The 19,055-nt window shown below is 42.9% G+C and overlaps 2 protein-coding genes across 2 annotated transcripts; both read right to left on the bottom strand.

Moving 5' to 3' along the window:
* Positions 1 to 872: 872 nt before the first annotated feature.
* Positions 873 to 10,916, bottom strand: LOC117498841 (NACHT, LRR and PYD domains-containing protein 12-like). Its single transcript, XM_034150983.1, has 6 exons — positions 10,274 to 10,916; positions 10,014 to 10,187; positions 9,477 to 9,650; positions 9,156 to 9,329; positions 5,552 to 5,598; positions 873 to 1,309 (listed from the first exon to the last, which is right to left on the bottom strand). Exons 1-6 carry the CDS (start codon positions 10,912 to 10,914, stop codon positions 1,203 to 1,205), a joined length of 1,317 nt encoding a protein of 438 aa, XP_034006874.1. The 5' UTR covers positions 10,915 to 10,916; the 3' UTR covers positions 873 to 1,202.
* A 578-nt stretch (positions 10,917 to 11,494) lies between these two features.
* Positions 11,495 to 17,709, bottom strand: LOC117498840 (NLR family CARD domain-containing protein 3-like). The gene is made up of 3 exons (XM_034150981.1): positions 17,691 to 17,709; positions 13,539 to 13,838; positions 11,495 to 12,050 (listed from the first exon to the last, which is right to left on the bottom strand). Exon 3 carries the CDS (start codon positions 11,981 to 11,983, stop codon positions 11,495 to 11,497), a length of 489 nt encoding a protein of 162 aa, XP_034006872.1. The 5' UTR covers positions 11,984 to 12,050; positions 13,539 to 13,838; positions 17,691 to 17,709.
* Positions 17,710 to 19,055: the final 1,346 nt, after the last annotated feature.

Raw genomic sequence — 19,055 nt, 5'->3', positions numbered from 1 at the left:
ACCTCATGATGCAATTTAAATAAAGATGATTGATGTTTAGAGTTAAATTCATCAATCTAATGATCCCTGATGACCATCAAACTAATATTATAACGTCAAAATCAATAACTAGAATAAGAAAATTAACCTTCATTCAAAAAGAAATATCTATACTTGTAATTAATCAATGTAAAGCCTATTGTGCTATATTATTGTGAACAATGTGTTCTCCATTAACCATCAAACCTGTGCATATCAGTGTCTGTTTGTGGGGACTCAGCGCCACCTGCTGGACCCACACACACCCACACACACACACACACACACACACACACACACCACACACACACACACACAGCTTCTACACCAGAGGGAGCCGCTGCATCACTCTTTCAAAGCTCAGTTTTTAAAATCAGTTGCAAGTTGAATTTAACGGTGTTTTGATACTTTCTTGATATGTTTCTTAAATTCAAGTTCGAGTCCAATATACTTGAAAGTTAGTGTGTTTAGTGTGTGTGAGAGAGGAGAGAGGAGGAGGAGCAGAGGAGGAAGGAACAGAGTGACTTCATAGACGCTGCTTGTTCTAAATCTTTATTGAACGTATCGATCACTACAGTCTTCAGATCAGCTTAATTACGTTGCGTCAAGAAAACTTATTACAGACACAATCAGTGAGACACACGGTAAACCAATGAGAAGCCTCCATTTAAAACACCATGTGACCCAGGACAGGAAGGTGGTCTCCTCCTACAGAGGACACAGAGGACACAGAGACAATGAGGAGTCAGACCGCAAACCCAAACCCAGCTAGTAGAGAGAGTTCAGTGAATGTGGCTCTGAAGGTGTGGAGGAGGATCAGTGAGGAGGAGGAAGACGCTGTAGAAGGAGAGAGAGCAGCAGCATGATCCAGATACATCTGCTACTCTACGAGAGGAGGAGTGAGGAGGAGGAGGAGGAGGAGGAGGGGAGGAGGGGGGAGGAGGAGGAGATGTTTGTTCCTCTCTTATTGTGCCAGACAGCGTAACCTCTATCAGAGCAGTCCAGACCTCCAGGACTGATCATTCCCTCCAAACCTACATTCACTCCTTGTCCTTTCCTCCTGATTCCTCTGTAAGTCAATGCTATAGCATACCTCTCCTCTCCTCTCGACCTCCCAGTAACAGCGACCAGTCAGAGCTTCTCTGCACATCAGCTGAGCCTTGCCATAGAACCTCTTGGATGATCTAGGATATGGCTGATCCTCCTCCACACGTGTCACCTTCCTGTTTGTCCTCAGACAGTTTGAGTCTCCAGCCCACTGTGTTTGAGTCCAGGGTGAGTCCACAGGAATCTGAGGAGAGAGACACAGACAGCAGTTTATCACCAGACTCACCTGAAGGCTTTCCTCTCTGTCAGTGATCTTTCTATAAAGCTTCAAGAGGTCATGTTCTAATGAATAAATAGCACCTCCATCATCTGTGTCTCTAGAGCAGGGGTCTCCAACCTTTTTTAGGGTGAGGGCTACTTTCAAAAAATAAAACAAGTCGTGAGCTACTTTTACTCCTCTTTTTGTTGTTTTTTGCAGTGTATATATTTAGCACATTTAACATGATGACATGCTGACCTTTAACCTTGTGTCTGTTTGGGTCTGTGGGACCCCTTCAGTGTTTACTCAAAGAACATGGATGCTATCTCATTATCTTAACCTGCTTTATTTGGGGGTGGTCCTCACCTCCTCTAGGGGGGACCTCACCTCCTCTAGGGGGGTCCTCACCTCCTCTAGGGGGGACCTCACCTCCTCTAGGGGGGACCTCACCTCCTCTAGGGGGGACCTCACCTCCTCTAGGGGGACCTCACCTCCTCTAGGGGGGACCTCACCTCCTCTAGGGGGGTCCTCACCTCCTCTAGGGGGGACCTCACCTCCTCTAGGGGGGTCCGGGGGCATGCATCAATCTCTCTCTCTCTCTCTCTCTCTCTCTCTCTCTCTCTCTCTCTCTCTCTCTCTCTCTCTCTCTCTCTCTCTCTCTCTCTCTCTGCCTGGTTTAGCTCTGGTTCTTCCTGTTTCAGCCGCAGCAGAGCCGGCTCTAAACACCGAACACCGGTTCTTAGCTGACCCCACTTGGCTGCCCGGCAAGAACCAAGAACCACGCTCACGTCGGAAGGGGGCGAGATGAACCTGAGCCATAATAACAGTTTATGGCGAGTACGGAAAATGAAAGTTGTAACAAGCAGTAGCGCTGAGCAAAGTGACTAGAAGGCAACCACACACTTATAAACAAACACACTTTATAAAGTCAGGCAACACTAACCAGGCTTCGTGTGATTCTGTTTATTTGTACCTTACTTTGACCATCCGTTCGCTGTTATTGATCATTGTGGAGAGCAGGCAGACGTTTTGTTTTGTATTATCGCAGCTATCAGATGGAATCAATACATGGGCTGCACAGGTTGTCATGTCCGACTATCACAAGTAGAATCATAATGAAAAGGTAAAATGTGCCTGTAGGAAACGGCTTATGCCACAATAGGATAGCAACAAGTAGTCAAGATAGTCAGTTCAGCTTCGGTTGCTGTTGCATAACTGCGGTCAACTCAGCCGTCTCTCGCCTTCGCTTGGTCAAATCAGCAGCTATTCATTTTTGAGTGCGCAATTAATAGCGCCTTTACGGTAAACTGACACTGTTTGACTCAGTCCTAGTTTGACTGCTACAATCAAATGAAGTAGGCTACTTTTACTGTGTACTTTTACTGTGTAATACTTTCTCAAAGTCCCTGAGAACAAACTCATGCCACTTCTACTATATTTGATGAGATAAAATTATTTGTATCCATAACTTCTTAGTTAAATTGATACTGTTGGACTCAGTACTTGTTAGACTACTACCACAAATACAATGAAGTAGGCCTACTTTTATTGTGTACTTGTTGAGTAATCCTTTGTCAAACTCCCCTCCTGAGTAGAATAATGCATGTTTTCTGCTATATTTAATAAGCGTTAAAAGCGTTCACAATACTGGGAGGCTGTGGCTCAGTGGATAGTGTGCTGGACTTCGAATCAGGGGAGGACACTTCACCCCAAATTGCTCTCTGTGGGGATTGTCCACAGTACTGAATGTATGTAAGTCGCTTTGGATAAAAGCGACATGTAATGTAATGTAATGTACAGATAATGTTAGACAGAGTATTTTAAGAGGATAAGGTAGACCGATGACATCAACACTAGATCCACTACATCAGTACTCCAGCAGCAGCATTGTTACCCCTTGGAAAGTCTTTAGAGACTATCCTGGATAGCTGTTCACAACCTTCCTCCAGCACAGTGACACACCCTGTCACGCTTGTTGGCCTCTCATGATGTGCTGCTAAAGTCCTTCTACTGCACCTTTTTGACTCCAATACAGGCCTTTGTATATGTTTATGGGAAGATTACACAATAAATGGCCCAGATGTGTACACATCGAAATCTTGTAGTGCAGGAAGAAATACACACTGGCTAAGCCTGCAGGTGATATAGGCTTTGTTTTGCAATATTTATTCAAAGGTCACTTCTTATTTAAATAAATACCTGAAATATAGATATTATCTCTTATCAAAGATAGCAGAATACATGAAAGAATGTACTCAGGACAGGAGTTTGACCTAGTATTACTCAAAAAGTACACAGTAAAAGTACTTTATTGTACTTGTGGTAGTAGTCCAAGTAGCTGAGTCCAACAGTAGGCTATCAATTTAACTAAGAACTTTTGGCAAAATACCATTTATCTCTCATCAAAGATAGCTAAAAACATGCATTATTGTACTCTGGAAGGGAGTTTGACAGAGTATTACTCAAAAAGTACACAATAAAAGTAGGCCTACTTCATTGTATTTGTGGTAGTAGTCTAACAAGTACTGAGTCCAACAGTACCAATTTTATAAGAACTTATGGCTAAAAATTATTTTATCTCTCATCAAATATAGCAGAAGTGGCATGAGTTTGTTCTCAGGGACTTTGAGAGTATTACCCAAAAAGTACACAGTAAAAGTAGCCTACTTCATTTGATTGTAGCAGTCAAACTAGGACTGAGTCAAACAGTGTCAGTTTACCGTAAAGGCGCTATTAATTGCGCACTCAAAAATGAATAGCTGCTGATTTGACCAAGCGAAGGCGAGAGACGGCTGAGTTGACCGCAGTTATGCAACAGCAACCGAAGCTGAACTGACTATCTTGACTACTTGTTGCTATCCTATTGTGGCATAAGCCGTTTTCTACAGGCACATTTTACCTTTTCATTATGATTCTACTTGTGATAGTCGGACATGACAACCTGGGCAGCCCATGTATTGATTCCATCTGATAGCTGCTATAATACAAAACAAAACGTCTGCCTGCTCTCCACAATGATCAATGACAGTGAACGGATGGTCAAAGTAAGGTACAAATAAACAGAATCACACGAAGCCTGGTTAGTGTTGCCTGACTTTATAAAGTGTGTTTGTTTATAAGTGTGTGGTTGCCTTCTAGTCACTTTGCTCAGCGCTACTGCTTGTTACAACTTTCATTTTCCGTACTCGCCATAAACTGTTATTATGGCTCAGGTTAATCTCGCCCCCTTCCGACGTGAGCGTGGTTCTTGGTTCTTGCCGGGCAGCCAAGTGGGGTCAGCTAAGAACCGGTGTTCGGTGTTTAGAGCCGGCTCCGCTGCGGCTGAAACAGGAAGAACCAGAGCTAAACCAGGCTGAGTGTGAAACAAGAGCTATTGAGTCAGTGTTGCGGTGCTGTTGCTTTGGTCTGGATCTGTGAGCTAACCACGCCCCGTTCATTTGCATATAAGAAATGGAAATGTCTCATTATGAAATACAAGTCCCCTGAAATAAATAAATGTGTCATTATGAAATACAAGTCCCTGAAATAAATAAATGTGTCATTATGAAATACAAGTCCCCTGAAATAAATAAATGTGTCATTATGAAATACAAGTCCTTGAAATAAATAAATGTGTATTTAAATGTACATGTATACATATTTATTGCTTCTTCATTTATTTATTTCAGAATGTATTTCATAGGCATATTTATATATATATGTATTTATTTAATTATTTATGTATTTATTTATGTATTTATTTTTTATTTAATTTTGGCTTAAATGGCATTCCATAAGAGTAAAGCTCTGCCCCTCATGTGCTGTATAGGCTGCATGATAGGCTGCTCAATGGGGCTGATGTGTTGTGTAGATTCTGCCAGAAGGGACATCAGCGGGGAGGTGCCTTTTCTTCCAGACTGCAATGCTGGTCCCGCAAATCAAGCAAGAACGTGATTGGTCGATATTCATTGTGGGGGTGGGGGGAGGAGGGGTGTCAGATAGATATAGAGTTGTAGTAAGTAGATAGAGTTCACTATGATTGAGGTTTCCTTTATGCATAGGGTAGATTCTTTTAATTACATTTCCTTTTTTGTTTTGTGTATTTTATACATTTTGGATTTGCTTGGCGAGCTATTTTTAGAACATGCCCCGCGGGCGACTCACGTTGCCCCTGCGGGCGACTAAGTGCCCGCGGGCACCGTGTTGGCTACCCCTGCTCTAGAGAGAAGCTGACTGATCCACACTTACACTTCCTCACACCTGCTCTGAACCTCTGCTCTCCACCATGGTCCAGCCTGGAGGAAGAAACACATGTGAGAAACAGAACAGCGTATTGTTAGAATAAAGTATTTATCAATGTTCATCATAATAAATCCTATGTGTCCGAAGGGAGCAGGAGGGAGCAGATGCTTATTGATCCCCCTCACTTACTGCTGATCAATGATTATCCTTTCAATCATCTCTGAAAGTTATTCCTACTTACATATTTACATTTATACATTTACAATCATTTCTCCTCTTCAATCTCCTTTCTTCATTCTCATACTTTCCCAAAGAAGTGTTTCTGTGCATCCTTCAAAGTGAATGCTATGTGTGCTTTGTTTGAACTCCTGCTCCAAGCCGCTCCATGAAACCCCCCCCCACAGATTGTTCTGCTCTTCTCAGAGTTCTTCTGACCTTGAGTTGTTTCAGATGTAGATCTCCTCTCAGATGATACCCCCCTCTCTGTCTATGAACAACGTCTGTAGTGTCCTAGGAAGTAGATGATCTCTTGCTCTGTACATGATGCAGTTTGAAATGTAACCAGATCAGTAAACTTCAGTGTGTGTGACTTCAAGAATAATGAATGAGTGTGTTCAAGATATCCAACATTATTGATTACTCTTAGAGCCCTTTTTTGTAATGTGCATATATCATATCACTTTTCACGAGTGTTTTCGTTGAGCTCTTCAACACCCCCCCCCGTTGATAATTCACGATCGTCGGCACGCTGATACATTTTTTTTTTAGAATGGCACTTCATATCAAAAAGGTTGCCGACCCCTGGTTTAGGCCATCAGTGATCCATGCACGGTGACTTTGTTTGTGTCTCTCTGCATTGTTTAGGCCATCAGTGATCCATGCACGGTGACTTTGTTTGTGTCTCTCTGCATTGTTTAGGCCATCAGTGATCCATGCACGGTGACTTTGTTTGTGTCTCTCTGCATTGTTTCACAGGACACTTTTTGTCACAAAGTGATTTCAAAATGTTTAGAAATTCCTCATAGGCCTTGTCCATATCGTCTCTCTCATATACTACCCTCCAATTGTGATTAAAGTATTCTTTAATGCATTTATGTTTTCTTCAGTTCTCAATCTTTTTGTATTTTAAATGGCTGGAGACTTTAGGTTTCTTATAACTGCAGTGATAGACAATAAGAACAGGTGAATGATCACTGATGTCACTATATAGTAGTCCCTGCTGTATTGTTCTCCATAATGTTTGTGAATATGTTGTCTATTCATGTAGCAGAGAAGTGATTCTACTAGGTCTGGTGATTTTAGGATACTAACCCATACTGTACAATGCATTGATGAAGTCTTCTTAAGTCTTTAACCCTAACCCCTAAGATAAACATCATGTTTTGTAATGATTTAGTAAACATGTTTCTATCCTATCTGTAAATGTGTCAATACAGGTTCCAGGAGCTCTGTATATACAGCTCACAATAACATGTTTAGACCTTTCCATACACATGTCTACTGTAACACATTCAAACAAATCATCAACAGCTGTTGTTATGCTCTCCACCACCTTCTAGTTCATTCCTTTATCCACATAGATTGCCACACCCCCTCCACTCTTATTCCTTCTGTTTGTATAATTCAGTTCATAGCCATCCATCTCAAAGTCCACACCTCTCTCAGCACTGATCCAGGTCTCTGATATTGCTGTGATGTTGAATGGGTTCTTAAACTGACTTAGATATTCTTTAATGTTGAGGAAGTTGGCATCTAGGCTTCTGCTATTGAAGTGGATCATTGATATGTTCTCTTCTGATTGACACGTTACATTGAATTGCTCTTCTGTGAAATAGTTGCAGCTGTTGTTATATTGTTCAGTAAGTTGTTTTCCGGATCAATGTCATTTTCCATGTCCTGTGTGTTATGCTCTGTATATGCAAACGTTTATAGTCTTGATAGAGAGATGTGTTTATTATCTGGAATGGTCATGGTAGTGTTTTATTTCTGACCTGGTCTGATTTGTTTCATTGATATGTTTCCAGTTCCTCCAGGTCCCTGATGATGAACACTTTGTTCTGGGGATCCGTGAAGCTTGATGGAGATGTTGCACTTTGCAGTCCATGTTGATGTATTTTTCGCTGTTTTCTCAGGAATCGGGCCTTTCTGGCGATCTCAGCATTTCTTTTAGTGAGGTGTTCATTCATATATACATCCGAGCCCTTAAGCCGTCTTCCCTGTTTCAGAAGTTCAGTTTTATGTTTTCTGTTGGCAAACCTTATTATTATTGCCGGTTTATCTGTTTTATTTCTGTGTGGTAGCGGGTGACAGGCCTCGATGTTGTCGCTGTCAATCTCTATTCCCTTGGAGTTGAGGAAGGCCGTCACCTGTAGCTCCACAGATGTAGCATCCTCCTCACTTGTGTCCCCTCCGGTCATCCTCATCGCCGCCTGGGCGTATGAGCAGGGTTTCGTCTCCAGTCCAGTGATTATGATGTTGTGAATTCGGGTGTATTGCTCCAGCTCATCCACCCGATTTTCCAGCAAGAATATCCTTTTTTCCTTTTCGGAATTTTGTAGCCTCAGGGCTTTAACTTCCTCCACCAGGCTCATAATGTTATCTGTTGCTGTCTTATAACAGATACCTCCTCCGTCAACATGTCTAACGATCGTTTAATGTCGTCAACTTCCTCAGCACGCGGAGGAATCTTTTTTGGTGGCATTGCGTTTTGTTTAGGATTATTATATAACGGAGAGAAAGAGGAAATGAGTGTTTCCGTCTCTCTGCGGATCCTTCTGCTTGTTGTGACACAGACTACTTTCACTTCCAGGTCTGTGTTAAGAACAAAGCTCAAAGCTCATAATGTGCAGAAAACCAAAACTGTGGTCCAAACAGTAGCAATCCTTGTTGTATGTGCTTTCCTGCTAAACACCAAAGAAGCACATGCATTCCTCCTGACCAAGACAACGTGCACATATGAAGCTGATTCAACAAAACTAAAGGACATCCCTTCTTTGCCACTTCCTCGGCTAGCTTGAGCCCTCAGTTTACCGGGTCGCTCATTAAAGCACTTCATGACTGACAACGTGGCGAATATAATGTAGTCAAACTCATCCATTTTTACAGATTCGTAGATTTTTATGCTTTGCGTCCGAGTCAGCTGGGATAGATCGCCGAGATGCCGACTGGCAGAGACACTGGCTGCCGAAATCAAACAAAACCGAACCAACCTCCCCAAGTTTAACGAAACAAAAAACAGACAAACAAACAACTAAGTGAAACAATTAATAAGCACAAAAATAACCTACGTCAAATGAACGCATATTAAAGAGTCCGCATCGTCCCTCTGGGAATCTAAAATGTCAAACAGAATCTCATCTCAACACATTTAGCAGTTGGTGAGATATCTCAGTCAGAACCAAACCATAAACTGACCATCATTATCCTCCCTAGAGCCAGGAAACCAGTGGTTCTGATGTTTGGACTGAATGGCTGTTTCCATGTAATAAGACTTGAAGGTTAACTCACTGCAGTGAACATAATCAAGGGAAATGAGACGTCCTTCATGATGGAAGACCAGAGATGAAGGAGATGAAATTAGAAAAATAGGAGGAAGTCAGTCTGTCCATACCTGAGTGTCTCCAGTCTCCAGAGTGGATCCTCCCGTCCAGCAGACAGCAGCTTCTCTCCTGAGTCTCCTGGATGATTGTAGCTCAGGTCCAGCTCTCTCAGATGGGAGGGGTTGGATCTCAGAGCTGAAGCCAGAGAAACACAGCCTTCCTCTGTGACCAGACAGCCGGACAGACTGGAATCAGGGAATACAGTAAACTCAGTGTTCTTAAAAGTCACCTCAGCAGGAAAACCATACAGAGGTGGACCATCTTCATCAACATGAACAAAAAGCTGGATGAAAATAATTGAATTGCTTGAAAATAAAAAGCTGAACTCTGACCTGAGAGTCTTCAGTTCACAGTGTGGACTCTTCAGTCCAGCAGACAGCAGCTTCACTCCTGAATCCTTCAGGTCGTTGTTACTCAGGTCCAGATCTCTCAGACTAGAGGACTGGGAGCTGAGGACTGAGGACAGAGCTTCACAGCTTCTCTCTGACAGGTTACAGCCAGTTAACCTTGAAAGAAATGAATAAATATGACAACATTCCTTTAATATTAAATGTGATTGTGCGCAAAGTTTCAAACATACAATCTTTTCTAGTTCCTTTGTCAAATGATACCATCTGTTTGTCTGTGCATGTTTGTGTTTGTCAATCAGTCAGATACATTGAGATGTAGATAAGTGACGCCATCTGTCTTCAAATATAATCAGATTGTTATAATGGTTTTGTGGTTTATTGTTTTGAAGAAGAAAAATAAACAAAAAACCGAAGGAGAATCGAAATGTATTATTATTCTAATTTGATAAAACTGGAAATTAGTCGATAGAAATGGCTAAACAAAACCACTGACTGTTAACATATCAGCTGAACTCTGACCTGAGAGTCTTCAGTTCACAGTGTGGGCTCTCCAGTCCAGCAGATACCAGCATCACTCCTGAATCCTTCAGGTCGTTGTTACTCAGGTCCAGCTCTCTCAGACTAGAGGACTGGGAGCTGAGGACTGAGGACAGAGCTTCACAGCTTCTCTCTGACAGGTTGCAGCCACTCAGCCTGGGGAAAGATCAGCAGTGTACACAAAGAGTTTTATTCTCATGTCTCAACCTGTTCCTAGTTAATGTAGTTTGATCTCCACTTACAGAGCTTTCCTGGAGGCTTTGACCACTGGCAGCAGCTTCAGAAGAGCCTCCTCTGAAGCTGAGTATTTCTGCAGGTCAAACTCTTCCAGATCTTCTTCTGATGACAGTAAGATGAAGACCAGAGCTGACCACTGAGCAGGAGACAGATTATCTGTGGAGAGACTTCCTGATCTCAGGGACTGTTGGATCTCCTCCACTAGAGAACGATCATTCAGTTCATTCAGACAGTGGAACAGGTTGATGCTTTTCTCCGGAGACGGGTTCTTTCTTATCTTTTTCTTGATGTATTTCACTGTTTTCTGGTTGATCTCTGAGCTACTTCCTGTCTGCGTCACCAGGCCTCGTAGGAGTTTCTGATTGGTCTGCAGTGAAAGACCCAGGAGGAAGCGGAGGAACAAGTCCAGGTGTCCGTTTGGACTCTGTAAGGCCTGGTCCACAGCACTCTGGTAGAGATCTGTTAGTTTAGGTTTGGGTCTGAAGACTTTAGGCAGCCAGGAGTTTGTTGGTTCTTCTGCCAGCAGGTTGACTCCAGAGTTGATGAAGGTCAGATGGACATGAAGAGCAGCCAGAAACTCCTGAACGCTCAGATGGACGAAGCAGAACACTGTGTTCTTGTACGTTCCTCTCCCTTCTAAAGACATGTGTGAACACTCCTGAGTACACTGAGGCTGCTCTGATATCGATGCCACACTCTGTCAGGTCGGACTCATAGAAGATCAGGTTGCCTTTCTGCAGCTGCTCAAAAGCCAGTTTTCCCAGAGCCTCCATCATCTTCATCCTGCTCTCTGGACTCCTGTGTGGATCTGTCTCAGCTCCTCCATCATACTTGACGTTCACTTTGGACTGAATCACCAGGAAGTGGATGTACATCTCAGTCAGGGTCTTGGGCAGCTCTCCTCTCTCAGTTTTCAACATGTCCTCCAGAATGAAGCAGAGATCCAGCAGAAGACTGGGATGTGGCACATGATGTGGAGGCTTCGTGAGGTCTTGATGTGGGAGATGATGGTGCCGGCCTGCTCCTGATCTGTGAATCTCTTCCTGAAGTACTCCTCCTTCTGTGGGTCAGTGAACCCTCGGACCTCTGTCATCATGTCCCACAAACTCAGTGATCTGATTGGCTGCTGCAGGTCGTGTGGTTATCCAGAGGCAAGCAGAGGGAAGCAGTTCCCCTGATGAGGTTTGTCAGCAGCCGATCCACTGAGGTGGACTCTGAGACATCAGTCAGGATGTCAGTGTTGAGAAGTCCAGAGGAAGTCGACACTCATCCAGACCGTCAAAGATGAACACAACCGGGAACTGATCAAACATGCAGATTCCTGCGTCTCTGGTTTCAGTGAAGAAGTGATGAACAAGTTCCACCAAGCTGTACTTGTTCTCTCTCACCACATTCAGCTCTCTGAAGGTGAATGGAAATATGAACTGGATGTCCTGGTTGGCTTTGCCTTCAGCCCAGTCCAGAGTGAACTTCTGTGTTAAGACTGTTTTCCCAATGCCAGCCACTCCCTTTGTCATCACTGCTCTGATTGGTTTACCTCTTTCAGTTGAGCCTTTAAAGAGGTCTTCTTGTCTGATGGGTGTTTCTGGTCTGTCTGGTTTCCTGGATGCTTGTTCGATCTGTCTGATCTCGTGTTCCTTGTTGACCTCTGTGGTGTCTCCCCTGGTGATGTAGATCTCCGTGTAGATTTTATGTAGGGATTCTGATTTTTCCATAAATTTGATATTTTCATATGTTTCTTCAGGTTTGATTTGAGTTCACCTTGGCACTTAGTGAGAATATCTGAATGAATAAGAAAGACATTTACACGAAAGACACATCAAAATATTTCCTTCTAATTGGACCCATTTCTGACAAAATAGCAGGTTATTTTCCTTATATCAAGTCACTGGATCGTGTTGCATAATTATCTGTACATTGTCCAGTATAAGTTCCACCCCACAGAGAACCATCAGTTTTCCCACAGAGAACCATGGCCCTAAACCTGACTGACTCTTATTCCTGCTGCTGGGAGATGAGGCACGATACCAGCAGATCCCAACACCCACTGAGGGTTGGACACAGCTCTCTCTCCAGTTATACAGGAAGTGGATGGCTCTTACTGTGTCGCAGTATACTCCTGCAGTAGCCTACCATCTACAAGACACCCTGGGGGGTCACAGTAATAACCCGTCCCTTCCTCCCCAAGTCATGTTGGACGGCAAATGATACCTCCTTCCACCTGTAGGGGGCTGGGCCGTTAGTAATGACTAGGACAGAATCTGCAGTGAGCAATCCCAGTGAGGCTGAGCAATGTGCTCCTCTGATGTTTAGAGCTTACCCTACAGTCCCCTTTAAAGCATGGAAAATGACACTGTCTGCCTCCATGCAACATTGAACAGGAATTTAAATCACAACTGTCCAATCCTATGTCAGGACAAACCTCCACAGTGTGTCCCTGTGGCCCCTTCTGAACCACCTGAGCACAGCTTCTCCAAGCCCTCAGCTCTGCCTCCTGAACTCAGTGTGCATCAGTCCCATTCAACATCCTGAGACTGAGTCAGCAGCTAACCTACACTGTGGAAAACAGCCGGGGTTTATCCATGACTCCCCCTCCTGAGATATCTGACAGTTCGGCAGGACAAACCTCATTCCTAACAGAATTGGCCGTTTCCTGGGAAAACGTAGCACTCAAGGACTCACTGCCATTTCAGAGCCCACTGATGACTTTCTGGTCATTCCTCTGATCCATCCCCTCCCCAACACTGGCTTTTAGCATCACCCACTTGTATTACATATCTCCAATGTCCCACCAGGAGTAACTCGTTGATATAGCATTGGTGGTTCAGTGGTAGAATTCTCCTTCTTAATAAGATCGGCTGGCGCATCATAATGACGTTGGATAGTGTCAGTGCGGTCGGATTCTCAAAGCACAGCAGTCTCTTTCCCTAAGTCCTATCATTAACCCCAAGATGTTTCACAAAGGTTAAGGAATTGTGGTTAGGAAGAGACGAAAGGCGATATATTTTGGAAGGTAATTGGATTCCTAAAATGCTGATCTATAAAGGTTCTACTACCCCTCACCTGGAACCAACAGGGTGACCTTGCCAGAAACTAGTGACCCTGACCTCTCTGCTTTCAGGGGTACCTCAGCCCCAACACCATGTGGAGGTGATGGTTCTCTGAGGGGGATATCAGGAGTCTAAAAACATGATGCATGGCTGTGAAAAATAAAAAATATTATATTATATATATAGGTATATTTTGGTACACTCTTTTTTAAAGACCTACCTTTAGGGTCTGATGAGGATTCTGATGAGGATTCTGATGAGGATTCTGATAATGCCCCTAATAGATCATTCCTCGGGATCTCCTTCAAAACTTCTCTGGTCACTTTAATGACGTGTTTGCCGTAGTACGTACGCATCAGATCCACTGTTTCCATCCGGTTGCTTTCTCTAGTTCACTCTTGGGATTCCTGGGAGTTCTAGGACCTTCTTCTCCAGGTGCCACTTGAATTCTTTAAAATTCCTCTTCCTTCAAATCTTTTAAAGTTTTTAATAGGACTTTAGGTGTCTCCATCTTTTCTACCTGCAGAGCAAAGATACCAAGAAAGAAAATATTTATCTTATATCTTACGGGATCCAAAGAACAGCTGCCATGTGACTTTGAATGGTGTTACGACCCTGGGTCGTTATGTCATTTGTGTGCAGATATTTCTTCTTCCTCCTGTGTCTGTGTGGCTGCGTGTATGGCAAGCCATTTGAGTATTTATTCCAAATCCTTGATATCAGACGACAGCTGCCTGCACTAGTTGGCTCTTTGATTTCACTTGTTAGACATATGGTCAAACTAGTTTGGCACTCTGCTTTACTAGTCAATTAAAACATTACACTAGTCACTCTTTTTCAGCAACTAGTGGCACTTTTGTCCGACTAGTTAGCACATAAGCCTTACTAGTGACGCCAGGAGCAGCACTAGTAGAGCCAAAGTCCCAACTTGTAAGCTTTTTGATGAACTAGTGGCCCTCTGACCGTACTAGTGACGCTAAAAGTCTTACAAGTTAACTAGTGTGCTGCAAAAGCTCTGACATGTTAACTAGTTACACAAAAGAAGCACAACTAGTTAACTAGTGGCATACATTTTTTAAAAAAACGTTGCAGGAGAATGCCCCCTAAGGCTCTCCTTCACAGAGCTGAACTGACCAATCAGAATCTGGGTCCCGCCTGCTTCATTGCATATGGCTGACTAGTTAACGTGTTGGCCATATGAACGACAACTAGTTAACTAGTGGATACATATTGCAGCTTACACGTTAACTAGTGAAGGCAAAATGTTCACTAGTTAACTAGTTGAAGCCTGTTTTGGTTATGGCAAGCCATTTGAGTATTTATTCCATATCCTTGATATCAGACGGCAGCTGCCTGCACTAGTTGGCTCTTTGATTTCACTTGTTAGATATATGGTCAAACTTATGGCAAGCCATTTGAGTATTTATTCAATTTCCTGGATGTTAGACGGCAGCTGCCTGCACTAGTTGGCTCTTTGATTTCACTTGTTAGACATATGGTCAAACTAGTTTGGCACTCTGCTTTACTAGTTAAACAAAACATTACACTAGTCACTCTTTTTCAGCAACTAGTGGCACTTTTGTCCGACTAGTTAGCACATAAGCCTTACTAGTGACGCCAGGAGCAGCACTAGTAGCGCCAAAGTCCCAACGTGTAAGCTTTTTGATGAACTAGTGGCCCTCTGACCGTACTAGTGACGCTAAAAGTCTTACAAGTTAACTAGTGCGCTGCAAAAGCTCTGACATGTTAACTAGTTACACAAAAGAAAGCACAACTAGTTAACTAGTGGCATACCTTTTTCTGCACTAGTTAACTAGTAGCACCCAGAATCGCTCACTAGTTAACTAAAGGCAAAAGGTTCACTTGTTAACTAGTTGACGTCTCTTTTGACCTTACTAGTTAACTAGTGGGGCTCAAAATGTCTACACGTTAACTAGTGAACCCTTTGCCCTTTACTAGTTAACTAGTGAGATACATTTAAATTCCACTAGTGAACTAGTGAGGCTCAAAATGTTCACTAGTAGTACTAGTGGATCCCAAATGTGCACTAGTCACACAGAATGCTAATGAGGAGGAGGGGAAAGAAGGCATCGAGGTCTCCTATTGGCCCTAAGCTATAGAGCGCCACCCAGCCCAAATAGTTTCTTTAAGAGCTTAAATACACTGTGTTTTAAAATACAGTCACATGACCATATTTACAAAAATATAAAACAAAAGTATTGTTGTAATTATGATCATATGACTGTTTATCAAATTAGTTAAGAACATTGAAGACTTTGTTAAAATTAGAAAGTTGCCTTAGGACTGCAGACAGGAATATAGATCCTCTTTAAACATTTTATTAAGCTGCAATTTGAAATGTGCTTGGATTAGAATAGCATTGTGATAACAGAGTGACATTAGTGATGGATAGAAAGAAAGTAACCCTCTTCGGATCACAGCTTTGAGAGATCGCCGTGACTTCCGTAAATATTAGTCTAAGGCAAAATATGGAGAGGTTGTTTCATACAGATCTATGGTTATCCTGATTTTAAGATCTGTCCAGTGTTTCTGCTTTATTCATTTCATGAGCACCGCTGATAAAATGTCCCACAATCACTTCCTCTACCTTTGGTCTCGAGTGCCGGTGTTCTCACACACAAGCATACGCACATTCGCACCAACAAAAACACACACACAAAGCGGAACAAAGCAGAAACAGAAACATGTATTTTTCTAGGAAAAACAAACTGACTGACTTCCCACGGACAATATGTTAACAGGAGGCACTAAATACCCGACTGATACCTCACGTCTTCGAGACGTTGCTAAAAACATTGCAGGAGATGCTCTCCCTCACAGAGCTGAACTGACCAATCAGAATCTGGGTCCCGCCTGCTTCATTTGCATATGGCTGACTAGTTAACGTGTCGGCCATATGAACGGCAACTAGTTAACTAGTGGCATACATTTGTCTGCACTAGTTAACTAGTTGTGCTTTCTTTTGTGTAACTAGTTAACATGTCAGACTTTTGCAGCGCACTAGTTAACTTGTAAGACTTTTAGGGTCACTAGTACGGTCAGAGGGCCACTAGTCCATCAAAAAGCTTACACGTTGGGACATTGGCTCTACTAGTGCTGCTCCTGGCGTCACTAGTAAGGCTTATGTGCTAACTATAGTCGGACAAAAGTGCCACTAGTTGCTGAAAAAGAGTGACTAGTGTAATGTTTTATTTAACTAGTAAAGCAGAGTGCCACACTAGTTTGACCATATATCTAACAAGTGAAATCAAAGAGCCAACTAGTGTAGGCAGCTGCCGTCTGACATCAAGGATATGGAATAAATACTCAATGGCTTGCCATATGCGTGTGAGTAAGCAGGTGGTGCCCGGTAGCTGATTGGCTGCCCTCGACAGGCTGATTGGTCCACCTGAGGAGACGGGAGCATTTAAGCTGCAGCCGTGCAGTTCCTCATCAGACAGTTACAGAGGCTGTACATCAAGCTTTACATCACAGGTAGCCCCTCCTCTCAGATATTCAGGAACCTTGTTGGAGCTCAACAGGACCGGACCAGCCCAGAATGTTCCCCACAGCCCAGAACCACACAGAAACCCAGTGTGTTGACCCCTAAATATGTGTTAGTGTGTCACAGTGTATCACAGCACACACAAACAGTCACTTCAATGTACATCCACAGGTAATGTACAGCCCAGCCCCCCACAAGATATCCCACACAATATTTTCAAGACTCTTCAGTGAAACCAGGTCAGTGTTGGAACGGGCCCTACACACTCCTTCCCTTATTCAGACTATTAAAAGTTAGACATAAAAACAGTCACGACTTGTTAGACCGGTTCTGACTGACACGCCGTGCATTTTTCTCTGATGACGAGAACTCAGAGAACAATCAGACTGCAACTCATTCTGCCTGAAACACTGACAACAGTACATGGAGATCTTTCTAAACTCATTCTGCTTTCACTCAGAGAGAAACCCGACACAATATTTCAGACAGATGTTCAAAACAGACCCTGGATATGTTTGAGTTATCTTAACTAACCCTAACAAACGACATCTCGCTAAGTGGTCCTACCACGCTGGTTATCAACTCAGTAAATCAACCAGGGTTTCACAAACATGGACAAGCGTACTGACAGCGCAGCGTCATACTTCATGATTGAATAGTAAACTATCATGTTAGACAAATATGAAGACATTCAACTTTTAACCTCCATGACTTAAACACTTTCCAGGATAAAAGCCACACAGTTGCACCTGCAAGGTGAATACAGAACAGCTGGTAAAAAAAAACTACCAAGTGTTTGAATGCGTTCATTAACAGTTTATGATATCACTGCCTGTCTACTCACAGACTCTCTTCAGATATACTCACAGACTCTCTTCAGGTGAGAAGGAAACTCTGCTCATTTCTTCTCTTCTGTCCTGAGTCTGCCTGCATCTGATCTGAGGACGCCTTCACACCATAGACTGTATATATAAAGCTTCACACCCTCAGAAATCCAGAGAGTAAAAACACGTCAGAGTCACGTGGAAACCGGCCTTACAGGTTGTAGCTGTCAGCCTGCCAGACCTCACCTCCCTGATTCAGACTATTAAGCAGTGGCGGCCGGCCCATAGGGGCGCTAGGGGCCCGCCCCCCCCCCCCTCTTCCCACATTAAACATTTAAATTAAAAAAATATGTATTTAAAAATATATATTTATTTTTTATTTTTAATAAACAAGGTAAATATTATATAATTGGTATCAGTAAAATGTATAATCTACAATAAAATCTCGTTTAAAATTGTGTTACGATGTCTAAAGTTACTGATAAGTCGCATGTTTCCTGCCTGGCCTTGCCCGTGTATCATTACCCACTCTCGTCTGGGCGCTAGCACAGCGCCCAGAGAGAGTGCAGCAAGTGCAGCAGAAGCCAACTGTTGCTATCTTTAAACTATGCCGCCGAAACATAATTTCAGCCAATCAGCGTCGTCAAATCTGATGGTCACAGGGCACCTACGTCCGCCCGGTGCAGTCTGTGAGTTGTTTGGACTTGTATCCAAGGAGACAAAACATGAAGCTCTATACACTCTGGAAGCTATCATTAGCAGCTAATGAAAACTCAGTTTTTGACTGAAAAAATTATTGATGATCCATAATTCCATTTTTCAAAGTGACAGACACATTGGATTAACCTATGGTTAACCTTCAGCCGCGTTTTTCTCGTTTTTGATCAGAATAACAGCAAAAGGTGAGCATATCTCCGTGTTTTGCTACCTAAAGCTAACGTTGTGTGATGTCTGTATTTGCTTCCCCTGTCGCGAGTTCTGATCGCTCAGTGATGATACTTATATTTCTAGAATCTGTGGAATCTCAGTTTGTTAGCTAAGCTTGTGTGTGCATATCCGATAAGTATATCGATTGATTGATACCTAGAGTGCGTTAGCATTTTTTCGCTCAGGGCTCATTTAGACGCTTCTTGTGAGACTTGTGTTTTGTTTCGGTAAACATGGTTCATATCATCAGTTACAGTAGCTGCGTTTCTTCCCGTTAAATGAGTAGGACACATGAATAGTTTATTACATTTTAAGAAGCCCTGAGACACAGTTTCGTGAGAAAAAAAACAGGGGGAAAAAAGCCCCTTAAAAGGTTAAATGGGAATTAAATCATTTAAAGTAATTTTGAGTGTTCCCAAAGCCCTGGTGTTCTGCAGTTTGTGTGGGCCTACTGTACTGTTACACAGTTTATGCTGCAGAA

Source organism: Trematomus bernacchii, unplaced genomic scaffold (genome assembly GCF_902827165.1).
Source record: "Trematomus bernacchii unplaced genomic scaffold, fTreBer1.1, whole genome shotgun sequence".
Lineage (NCBI taxonomy): Eukaryota > Metazoa > Chordata > Actinopteri > Perciformes > Nototheniidae > Trematomus > Trematomus bernacchii.
The sequence above is the reverse complement of the archived record's forward strand: the minus strand, read 5'-3'. Positions and strand labels throughout refer to the sequence as shown.

Bases quoted from the DNA above. Each gene is read 5' to 3' on its own strand.
- LOC117498840 (XM_034150981.1), bottom strand. From the start codon at position 11,983: ATGGAAAAATCAGAATCCCTACATAAAATCTACACGGAGATCTACATC.
- LOC117498841 (XM_034150983.1), bottom strand. From the start codon at position 10,914: ATGTCTTTAGAAGGGAGAGGAACGTACAAGAACACAGTGTTCTGCTTC. The intron at 10,188-10,273 runs GTAAGTGGAGAT...ATCTTTCCCCAG, and splicing joins AAAGCCTCCAGGAAAGCTCT to GCTGAGTGGCTGCAACCTGT. The intron at 1,310-5,551 runs GTAAGTGTGGAT...CTCTCTCCTCAG, and splicing joins CAGAGCAGGTGTGAGGAAGT to ATTCCTGTGGACTCACCCTG.